General features: G+C 41.0%; 1 protein-coding gene across 1 annotated transcript in view; it reads left to right on the plus strand.

The window, feature by feature from the left end:
* The window catches only part of plxna4 (plexin A4), a 197,816-nt gene that overhangs the window by 139,573 nt on the left and 45,756 nt on the right, over window positions 1-12,487 (plus strand). The window contains 4 exon segments of the mRNA XM_062443560.1: window positions 1,012-1,165; window positions 4,058-4,157; window positions 4,506-4,620; window positions 12,084-12,284. Of these exon segments, the coding sequence (XP_062299544.1) occupies window positions 1,012-1,165; window positions 4,058-4,157; window positions 4,506-4,620; window positions 12,084-12,284 (570 nt within the window).

Consider the following 12,487-nt stretch of genomic DNA (forward strand, 5'->3'; position numbering starts at 1 on the left):
ACCCGCGCTTCCGTCTTTTCATTAAACAGCAATATAAAAACAGCGCAGGTCAGCCCTTCTCTCCCGCTGAGGCAGCTTTCAGCATCATATCACAAGTGTACTATGGGCTGTGCCTCCAAATCAATGCCTAGACCAAGGCCTACAGCAGACACGCTTTTCTATCAATATGTATATTTTAGTCTTGACCCCAGTTCACCTGCCTCACTGGCCCTCTTTTTTTCCTTCTTATTCAAGGACAGTGTTTTTGTTTTCTTTTTACCTTTTTTTTACCCCTTCTACTCCACCTGAAGCCTGTTTTTGCTGAGATGCAGAGAACGCTTACACAGAATTTTTAAATGAAGAGAGAAAATTTCCATTCCTTATTTCCCAGTCCTTTTTCCCCTCTCTGTCCAACAGCTTGTATACCTGCCCTTTCCTTTTCCTCTCACCTCCATTCTTCTCTCTCATTCTTCACTTCAGCCTTCCTGTTATTTCTCTCCTCCTCTTCTCCACAGCATCTTCTCATCCTGTTTCAAACATCCATATTCAATTGCCTTGTTCCATCTCTTCTACCTGCTCATCTCTCTCCTTACCTTGATGCTTCGTTTTTATCATGTCTTTCATGTTCTCTCATAAAACACTTTGTTCTTGCTGAGCCATACTCAAGACATTAAGATGGAATGTGAAATCCATACAGCAAGGCATTGTGGGAGATTGCTTGAAAGGTAGAAGTGCTTGTGGTCATCAGATATGGGGCCTACATGATGACATTAATGCCAGTGTTAACTCAACTAAAGTCTGGGCAGTATTCATTTGATGGCTGTTTATATATTAGCCCCTTATTCAAGAGTCCCCCTGTGGCTCCTCTGGCCATTGACCACCCTGAACCTTTTGCATGCTTCATCATTAATATTTTGAAGTGATGAATATGAAGCCACTGAAACTTGAATGAATCCTCACTATCTTTGGTATTTATAGCTGGTCCTAGTATGGACTTATTTAACATACTTTTCTATTTTTCCCTTTCTTTAGTTGGTATTAGAGGCCCATAATGTCCCAGAACTTTCTGCTGGTGTCAACTGCACCTTTGAAGACCTTGCTGAGATGAATGGCTTGGTGGAGGGAAACCGGATTAAGTGCTTCTCCCCTGCTGAGAAAGAGATGCCACGTATTATTGTTGACAAAGGTAAGGGTGAACCTATTGTAACATTTTTGTCCAAAAAGTAAAAAACCGGGACCAGGAATTTTACCATTTCACACCAGGAAATGTCCTTAAGGGGCTGCCAGCTAGTGCTGGGTGTCACATGTCACCATTTGATTTTTATATTTGCAATGTGAGCAAATTAGTAAGTAATTAATAAGTGTCTGACTCTATACAGGACATCAGCATCTGGGATAAACGGAGGGAAGCCTAATAACATGTCAAAATAGTTGATACCCATTTAAAGAAGACAGTATAGACATATGTCTGCGCACACATATTTTCTTAAAAATATGTTAAAAAAAATATATAAAAAAGCCCAATGCCAGAATCACGTTGTTATCAGTATTACGTCACTTGTTAAACACATGAATACATGTCTGTCAGAGATCCCTATTCATCTGGATGTTTTCCTCTCAGTCAGAGTCATGGTATTCCCAGGTCTAAGAGTATTTTATGAATTTTTTGTTTTCCCGTTGTCATCAGTAACTATGCAAGCCTTGAAGCACTGCCTTAGGACATGTTTAGTAATTGAATGAACTTTAGTTGTTAGGCTGCTGTGGGAATTATTTACCACCCTCCCTCAAAGTGGATATGCTCCAGAGGGAGTGATGGGACCCCAGTTAACCCCAGTACAAAAAGAGTATATCATGCTGCACAGCTAAGTGGCACTACAGTATTTCAGTTAATTTAGAGCCAAGAGATTACACAGTTCCCCCCAGACAGTGTGACTGTTTCATTGCTTTGAAGAGACAAACATTTAAAACAATATTCATTGCACAAGTTTTTTTTTTTTTTTTGTAATTCCCTTTTCTGTTTGTAATTCCCTTGCTTTTTACCTTCTCTCCATGGTAGGCTAAACCTACTTTAATTGAACAAAGCTCCCATAGGGGAAGGCCTATCCCCAGGCAGGCGATTTTTCATCACCAACCAATCAATGTGTCCTCATACTGAGAAAATAAAGATGCCATTCTTCCATACTTCTATACATTAAGACTGAATAATGATTGAAAAGAGAGAAAGGATAGGACATAAAATTATAGTGGTCCATCAGCAATGCTCAAAATTTACATACAAACGAATTCCCAGTGAAGCTTTTTAGATCCTGCCACTGCAAATATGTTATCTAAATTTATAAAGCATTTAGACAGTAGAGCAAAAAAAAAAAACCACACATGAGGTACCAGAAATAAAGACAAAACTGCAGAGAACGGGAGTGTTTAGACTACCATGAAATCCCAGTGGTGGTGAGACCTTTAAGGCTCACATCTGCTTCATTTATTTAGTGCACACACACACACACACACACACACACACACACACACACACACACACACACACACACACACACACACACACACACACACACACACACACACACACACACACACAAAAGCATTGCAAACACATCCACTGCCATGAACAAACACACAACACCACTGCAATAAAGTAATCTACAGATAAACAGCACACATACAGATATAATACAAACAGTCAGCCTGAGGGTGCTTTAGGGAATTAGCTATATTTATTTAGTGTTTGTCCTGTCAGCCACATGTAAAGCAGGTGATGTTGTAGTCATGCCAACATTGATGTGTACATAAAGTACCAGTCAAACGTTTGGACACTCTTTCTCATTCAAGTCAATGAGAAGGTGTGTCCAAACTTTTGACTGGTACTGTACGTATTCTTAGGCACACAATTGAAGGATGCAGCATTTTCCCCATCTCGCGCTTTGTGTTTCTTCAACACCTCAAACACACACTGTTATACCCTTTCCCATTTCAGGAGGAGGAAAATAGTTCACATTTTTGCCTATATTTGAACCTTCTATCTCCCATTTTTACTAGCACTCATTAGTCTAAGCTTGGTTGAAAGAGAGAAAAGGAGGGAGACGGATGGAGAGAAAATAGAGGGAGGGAAAGATAGTGTTAGCAGGCTTCAAGGTAACATTTAGGTGGCCTAATTAGGACAGATCCGTTGTCAGTGGTGCTTTACTGTGATTGATGAATGATTCCTTCTTTGTTAGAGAGATGGAGAGAGACACGGGGGAGAAGAAAGAGTCGCAGTGTGGAAGGAAGCGAATAGACCTGTGTGTAGAGATAGAGTGGGGTTGAGAGGGAAAGGTACAGAGGTAGTGTTGAGAGAGAGCAGTAAGATGTGTGGATGTGCTGTTGAATTAAACATGAACTCCTTCATTAGGGCCTGACAAAAGGACACACCAAATACAGATGAGGCGCAAGCTCGCATACACACAAACTTAACATACACACACACACGGTTTGCGTTTCATCATATTCCCCCCTTACCTTGTCAAAGACACTCTCAAAGACTTTTCTGGGGAAGTACTTTTCATCCCAAGGGAAATGTGTGTGCACCAACTTTTATTTTCTCTTGTAAGGCAGGAGGGATAGGGAGACTTAACCCAACAAAACTGTTCCACTCTCCCTCTCTCTTAAAGATACCGCCTTTACCACTGCAACAGGCTGAGCACCTGTGGCTCAAAGCGCTGCAGACGTCTTTTCTTCATGGCGAAATCTAATGTGACTAGACACTAAAAAAAAGGATATGTGAACAAGTGAAAAAAAAGGATTATCATACAGGCAGAGGCTCTTTAAAAGTGCCTATCCATTGCTTGTGCTGGAAAAATAGCTGTAACATGCTGCTATTGTAATACTGTTCACTTCCCATTTTACTCAATAGCTGGAAAAACTGTCAATAATGTTTTCAATGAATGAGACAAAAAAGCAATTATTGCTTATATTGTTTTTTATTCCTTTTCTCTTTACCTTGCCTTTTATCATTGACATGAATACAAACATTCTGTGCACCTCTACATATTAAACTATTATTTTGACTATAATCTGTTTTCTCTAGGTGACCACCAGATTGTGCAGCTCTATCTCAAATCCAAAGAAACAGGCTTGGCTTTCGTGAATACCAGTTTTGTTTTCTACAACTGTAGCGTGCACAAGTCGTAAGTCTCAATGTCTATTTGTATTTTTTTACACTTCAGTATAACACATGGTGTAATTTACGAGTTCTTCTAAGACAAAATAAGCATTTCACCAGATGGATCAAAGCATGCACTATTTGCAGTGAGGGTTGCTTCCTTGATATTTCAAGGTGGATCTCTTGTGAAGATACAATGATAAAGTCATAATATCTGCATATCCATTTAAAAAAACTGACATTGATTATTAAACTGTTGGAAATGGTATTGTATGTATAGTATAGTGTGTTAAATCTCTGTTCTCTAGTGTATTTTCTGCAGTTCAGTACTAATTCACAGCACTATCTTGCCTCTTCTCTGCTTTCCATTTAGGTGTCTGTCATGTGTCAGTAGTCCCTACCAGTGCCACTGGTGTAAATACAGACATGACTGTACCCACGACCCTCGTACATGTTCCTTCCAGGAGGGACGTGTCAAGACGCCTGAGGTAAGTCTCAAGACAGGGTCAGGGTTAAAAGAGTTTACCTTGATTTACTTTTGTTTTCACCTGTTCAGGCATCAAATCCATCTGGAGGCAGGTGTAGCACTAAGAAAGGGGAACTGAAAGATTAATTGGACCCAGAGCTACACAAAGCCGAAGAACATGGCAGGGATTATACAAATGTGTTGTTTCTAAATTGTTGTTGGGCTGTTTTCAGGGGCCCAGAATTCCTAGTAGCACCTCTGCTTGCAGATCCAAAGAAAGTCAACTTGTAGCCCATTAAGACAATGTCCAAGAATATTTTTTTAATCCTGGCCAGCCCCAGGTGGCCTTTGGCTTGGACAAGCTATGTGATAAAACACAGGGAAATAAATGGAGGGGAAATGTTTGGCTACATGAGACTAATAGCTATCATTCTAGGTTTCACATGCAAAAAGAGTTATGTTAAAAGGATTGAGACACCTTTCAGCTGTAGTGCTTCCATCTGGCATGAGTCTCTTGGCATGTCTCGCTCTTGACTGCACATCAAAGGGCAGTAGAAGCTAATAAAACGGAGCCATTTCCTCTTGCCCATCCCTATTCCCTGCGACAGCTTAGTCTGTGTAAATTATCAATAGTATTGGCAGCCAGTTCTATTCCCGTCGAAGCAGAGCCCACTGTAATTAGGCTGCTCTGCTGCAGAGGACAAGCCACTCAATGGACGGGGTACATTCGCCGAATGCCACTAACCCCAATACTCCCCGTCCTATGCGAGAGGTCTCACTCTGATTTAGAGTCACTACTAACACAGTGACTCCTTTAAGGGAGTGCAAGGAGTTAAAGCAAGGTTTAGGTATGTGCCCATTTACAGTATGTGTATAACCAATAGTGTGGGCCTCTGTGTGCTCCTATGTATTTTATGTCTGTGTGTATGTGTGGATTTATCCATCTACAGTTTTTGCATAACTGTACCCTGCCAATTCACAGTAGTTTTCAGGGGGAGGGCTTACAGGGAGTTAGTGGCCTGTTAATCCTAGCCTGAGGTGAGCTATGATGAAGATCACTAGTGCTCATGTCTGGGTTGGCAGACGCTACACGACGGGCAGGGACAAGCTTAGCCAGATTGCCTCCTTTGATGAGCAGTCTGCTCTCAATTGTGTTATTCCACCCATGTTTCCCCCGAGCCATTCAACCTGCGCAGACGATATTATTTTCTTTTTCCTCCGTTTCCATTATCCTTTTGAACCTTCTGCTTAGTCAGGCCCAAGCTTGAGTCTTTGCAGGTTTACTTTTCCAATTAACTCAGGCACTGGTGGTCAATATTGACTGAGGATAATAATGTGTGAATCCTTTCGTATTATGTTGCTGACTAAAAGAAAACCCTAAATAAAGTGAAAGGGATTAGGTATTAGCACATTAATGACATCCCATTTTTGATGTGCTGTTTGAGAAAAAGCAGGTGTTTTCCAGGCTTAATGACTTTTAATTTGCTTTTAATTAACCCCTCAAATCCAAGGTCATGTATTAGCTGCCAGACTTCTGGTTGCTGTTTTGAATGACTAATTTAGACAAGCACATACAATTAAGAACGTGCAGAGACACACACAACCATCCATAGAATCATTCCTAAATTTCACAACAGGCAACAAGTCAACTTTATTGTTTGTAATAGCATGGCCTCTTTCTGCTGCAGATGATTTTTGTGTACTATCACAATTAAGGGATTTCAAGCAGTGATCAGAATAATCCCTTAACACTATGCTAATGATCGAGGCCAGGCACATCTCCCTACTGGTTGAGCTTGTTGTTAGTATGCATGACAGGATAGAGTTAAAGCCAGGCCCAGGCATTTAGTCAGTGCCTTTTTATTCATGCCAGCCGTGGTATGGGCACATGGATGAGACGTTTGCCTGTTGGCACGTTAACCAAGGCCACGTCCCTGTTTGCCCTCCACACATTTCAAGGACTTAGCCGTTTTGATTAGCCTCCCTGACAAAAATCATGCAAGCAGCATTATTTGGTTACACTGATTAAAAAATCTAGTTATTCCTGACCACTACTGTCGTATTTATCACAATATGAATAGGCTGTGCTTCTTTACCCTATGCAAGTAAACTGTGTAAATTGTGTTTACTTGCATATTTAGCACTTTTTCTGACTGCATCTTCCATCCCTAAAGTGCACACATACAGTACTCAAACCTAAATAAACTGATGGAGGACAATTCCTTTGTCTTCCTTTACTGCTTCTCCTGTCTACAACACAGCATGCTCATATCCTGAGCTTGTGCCAATTCTTTTCCTAATATATTCAGTTATTATGGAGATACCAAAAACCCCAAAACTTACATCCTAGTAGTGTTGCTTGTCTGTGCTGCTGTGATTCATATTGATCAAGTGATCAGGATCATTTTATTAGAGAAGGCAAATGCTAGCAGCAATAGCTGTTAGTTGCCAATATTAGACCGGAATGGTTATGACAGGAGCTTTGACTTGATTAATAGATAAATCAGTGTCATACATAGAGTGTACAATGAAGAGAGGGGATATTTGGAAATGAAAGCAAATGAAAGAGAGTGAGGGAGAATGAGGATATTGAAAGAGAAATATTTAAGAGCTTAATAATGTGATAAAACTGCTCTGGCAGACAGACTTTGCAGTTTTGTACAACCTTGGTCTTTTTTTCCCCTTTTTTTTCTTGTTGTTTTAGCCATCATTCTTATTGATAATAATAACATTACACACACCACGAGTTACTAAGGTCCAGGAAAAAGCCCATTGAGGAAAGTAATAAGAGCAGTCCAATGATCGTACAGGTGTTAAACAAAGGCTAACGGTTATATTATTACCAGAACTGTCTCCTGTAAACAGTGATTGTCATCAACTTCTCAGGTGTTTTACCTTATGAATTTTAAAGACTTAATTGTTAACTGTTGTTTGGTGAACACCAATAGGAATGATCACCAAAAGTAAGTTAGGTAAAACCCAAGTTGTAAAAAAGGTTGGGTTTTTTTTTTAAGAGAAAGGACAGCGAGACAAGTAAAAGAGGCCAAAAATGGCAGGAGGACACAGCGAGAGGGTGAGGAGGTGTTTGGGAAAAAAACGAGGACTGAACGGCAGGATAGAAATAAGGAGTGGAGCAGCAGGGAGGGCGAAAAGAGAACGGGAGAGTGTCTTTGCCCGAGGCTCTGTAGGAGATGACAAGGTGTGTGTACGTGTATGAAAACTTAAAATCCTCTTCATCTTCACACCTTACACTACTATAATTACGGGGGTCTCTCTCTCTCTCTCTCTCTCTCTCTCTCTCTCTCTCTCTCTCTCTCTCTCTCTCTCTCTCTCTCTCTCTCTCTCTCTCTCTCTATCTCTCTCTCTCTCTCTCTCTCTCTCTCTCTCTCTCTCTCTCTCTCTCTCTCTCTCTCTCTCTCTCTCTCTCTCTCTCTCTCTCCAACCCTCCCTCCCTCGCTTCAAACTATGCCAAGGGCTTTTACATTCACAGTTCCCACTCTGCTTCCTACTCTCTGTCAGTCTCCCTATCTCCACCCTTCACACCTCCCGCCAGCCTCTAATTATCAGATCTAAGTAGGTCCCCGAGAAGAAAAAGAAGGCAGGAAAGAGAGGGGGGTGGGGAGGGGAGAGAGAATCAGTAAGAGGGAGTTGATAAGAGAAATGAGAAGGGTCAGTGAGCTAGATAGGATGAACAACACAGGCTGGGTTTAGAGCAAGATAAATGAAGGAGGGATAAAGCACGAGCATGACAGACAATCAGAGGAGGTCAGAGAAAACAATGAGTCAGTGATGATGAGCGGGGGAATGAAGGCTAGTTACACAGAAAAAGAAGAGAGGCGCCAAATTGGTTTTCAGAAGTCAACACTTATTACACATTTATGATGACTCATGCTATTGACAGGTACTTTTCTTCATCTAGTGCTTTAGCGCAAGTCTTTGATTTCTTGACTGTAGGACTGTCACTGAAGTTCACATCTTCTCTCACACACACATATAAACACATGTATAAATCAGTGTGCTTCACATCTAAACGGTCTTGTAGTATCTCTTACCTCCTCCTGTCAAATCACTTATCTTCTCATCCAGGGAAAAAATAAATGAACAACTTGCAAAAAATGTTTTTCCTCATTTACTTTTAGTTGTATATACAGTAGTTAAACTAATATCTTTGGTATAATCTGTTTAAGTTTTAAGCATTTCATCCCAGAGGTTACTGCTTTCAAACCAGTACAATGCTGTGCTATACATGTGCTCACATAAAAAAAAAAACCTAGAACTAGAAAGAAGTTCCAATGAAAACTACATTGAGGTCTGAAGTGCTCATTCTGTTTCTGGAAATACCCACCGACAGAGACCAATAATCACAAAAACCTGTCTATTGGGGAAATTTGTTGTAGACAGCAATACAATAGGGGCTGCAAACACCGACACATATTACACCAACAACGAGCATGAACAGAAAATACAACAACAAAGGAAACTCCTGATTTACACAATATTGCACTTGTCCCATGTATTGTACTCGAATCAGCTGAAGGGCAGTTTATCATCATTTTCACCAAGAAGGAGAGTTCAACAGAAAAGTGCTAAAGTGCCGAATGTAAGAAAAAAATATATGTCGAGCAAATAAATAATAAAAAGTTCTCAAAATTCTATCATGTGTCACTTCTCCACCCCCTACTCTAAACAGTATGGAGGCTGATGACGTTTATATTTATGAGAATGTATGTTATATGTAGTATTTGCTTTGAGTATGTATATCTGTGAGGTGATTTGCATTTGCTCCTCAGTTATTTATTGCACCTTAGTCGTAGGGGGTTGAGAGGGTGGGGAGCAGGCGATAAACACACTGACATTAGATCAACTTAATGTTGACATAAATCTTAACAGGCGACAGCGAGCATCACTGCCAACACCTCCAGCATCAGTAGCCAGCCAGGATGTACATGTGTTTGTCCAAACCACTGAAGCTCACTTGGCCTCAGGAACTGCTGGCAACAATCTGACTGTGTATGCGAGTGTGTCTGAGTGTGTCTGTATACATACAAACAGAAACATCAGGAGAAAAAACACAGGCTACAAACAGCATTCCCTTCCACATCATGAATCTTTCATTGTTGTTGAAGAGAATAAGGCATCTGCTTTGTGCGTTTATGTTTTGCTATTTCTTCTGTGACAAATGGAGAGAATTAAGATTTTGCTCATTGTAAACTCGAGGAACGACAGGTTGTGTAGTGTAGCGTGAATATGTGAGCATGAACAATTTGCAAGAGTGGGGGAAGCCTTCTTCAAAATTACAGAGCTGATGATTCTGCTTTATGGGTTTAAGTCAACCTGTGTGTGTAGACCAGTGTGTGTTTGTGTATGTGTGAAAGCATGTTCTTTAGGTGTGACTATGTAGATTATTTTCCTGCGATTACATGGATGGATATTTTCAGTGCAGCTATAAAAAAAAAAAAAAAAAAAAAACTGTCAGTGTTGTAAAGAGAATTGTGGAAGGTGTTAATGAAATGGTGTGTGTGTGTGTGTGTGTGTGTGTGTGTGTGTGTGTGTGTGTGTGTGTGTGTGTGTGTGTGTGTGTGTGTGTGTGTGTGTGTGTGTGTGTGTGTGTGTGTGTGTGTGTGTGTGTGTGTGTGTGTGTGTGTATGTTTGTGTACGTGTGTGTGTAGTCAGCAGCAAATGAAATTTGCATTTTGAAGTTTTCCATCTCCGTGACATGTTGTCATAAAGGCAGGAGATGCAAGAGATGCTGTCTGGCTCTGACTGGTGGTGTTACAATGTAATGGGATTCTAAGGCTGTGGTTTATACTCTGTATGTATCTCAGTGTCTGAGTGCACATTTGCATGTGTTTGTGTGTGTATGCACATACACTTACAGTACATGTCAGAGTTTAGCTTGAATCTGCCTGTTTGCATGTGCAACAAAGTGTAGTGTCACTTGACTTGGTTTAAGGTTTCAAACACTTTTAAAATGTTTAGCTGTGTACACAAGCACTTCCACGATAGAGTGGTGTGAGTATTTATGCACAATCCAATCATCTCACCATATGCCACTATCAGCGTAGATCTGTGTCTTCAAGATTCAGCTTAAGTCACTGTGTTAAGTCATACTCCAGTGCTTCCTGTGCCTTCATATTCATAAACCAGATCAAATGTATTGTCCCTATTGTTCAAGTGTATTAACTGGAAGAAATGTGATTAAAAATGGATTGCATCTCTCTTTGCTCTCCCACTCATATTCATTCTCCAAATACGACCCTCCGTTCTTAGGAAAATGAGATTTGGAAGAGCAAACACACATGCACCACCTTTTTCTTCCTCTCCTCCACCACTGAACTCACTCACCCTGTGTGTCATTTATCTATAATGACTTTGTGAATAGTGTCACAGAGCGTTCCCCCCTCTCTCTCACCACGCAGCCATCCAGTCAGTCACTCAGCCTAACCCAATCAAGTGGCTTTTAATGAACTTCAAACAAGTGTTATCACCCAGTTCAACGTGCGCTATGCTTCACTCCCCCCCAGCTCCATCCATGCGGGGGCCCACCTTATCTGCTCTCCTTCTTTTCACCCTCTTTCCTTCTCCCTCTTTGACATGCTGAAGCTCCTCCTGTCGCATACGCTTAGTGGTATTTTTGCCTCTTTCACTTGCTCTGTACTTTTGTTGTTCCTTTCTCTCTATTTTTCTCTCTCTCTCTCTATCCACCGTTCTTCAGCAAAAACATGAAACAGTTTGAAAAGTACTTATCGTAGTGCTGTTCTCTATGAACTGTCCTTACCCTCCTTTACCTCCCTCCTTATCCTCTTTTATTTCTTCTTGTCAGCCACTCTCCTGTTCTTGCCTCTGCTTTATTTTCTCTTTCCCTCACCTGTCTTCTTCCTCCTCTTTCCTCTCATCTTCATCTTTCAGGCAAGTCATAGGTGTTCTATATTTAGCCAGCTACTCATACCTGAATTGATTGGCTGTTAATTTTAGATCTCCAATTGCTAAGTGACTCATCTTGCTGTCTTTTTCTCTCGCTGTCATTCATTCTTCTCTAATACTGTACAGGCACAAATCAACTGTTTTTTTTGGATCCATCAGTGGCATCTTTTCCTCATGAAGAGAAACTCTGAATGTTAGTCAGACTGTAGGAATATTCCTTTACTGGGTATGGTTACGTATCGTACCTTTATGGTCTGAATGGCCCTACACACATACAGTAGGGCCAGATTTATGCAACAAATTATGTTCAACCTCCTCTTGTCATTTGTACAATCTTCCAATCAAATGTATAACGGGAAAGTTGTACACTACGTGCCCATGCCTCTAGGGGCAGAATGCATCCAAAAAATATTTGAAAAGGCTTAGTAAATTTGCGCTATAAGACTCAAAATGATGTTGCAGGATGATCCTGGGTGAAATGAATGCAGTTGCAATAATGTATTAGACCCACCAAGAGGACTCAGCCCTCACTATTCTTCCTTGTCTCTATTTGTCTTTCAGGAGTGTCCCCAGTTGCTGCCTGCAGAGAGGATCCTGGTGCCAGTCAATGTGGTAAAACCCATTACCCTGCGGGCTAAGAACCTCCCCCAGCCCCAGTCTGGACAGAGGGGGTATGAGTGTCTTCTGACCATCCAGGGAAATGAGCACAGAGTTCCTGCCCTGCGCTTCAACAGCTCCTCAGTGCAGTGTCAAAACACATCGGTGAGGGTGTGTGTGTGTGTGTGTGTGTGTGTGTGTGTGTGTGTGTGTGTGTGTGTGTGTGTGTGTTTGTGTGTTTTAACTTGGCAGCTTCATTGACCACCACCCTCCCACACACCAACACAAACTCTATAAATACGCCCCATTTCTATAAAGTTTTCTTATAAAACTGACCATAATATAAAATTAATGTCCTGCACTCATAC

This window comes from Scomber scombrus, chromosome 22 (genome assembly GCF_963691925.1).
Source record: "Scomber scombrus chromosome 22, fScoSco1.1, whole genome shotgun sequence".
NCBI classification, from domain to species: domain Eukaryota; kingdom Metazoa; phylum Chordata; class Actinopteri; order Scombriformes; family Scombridae; genus Scomber; species Scomber scombrus.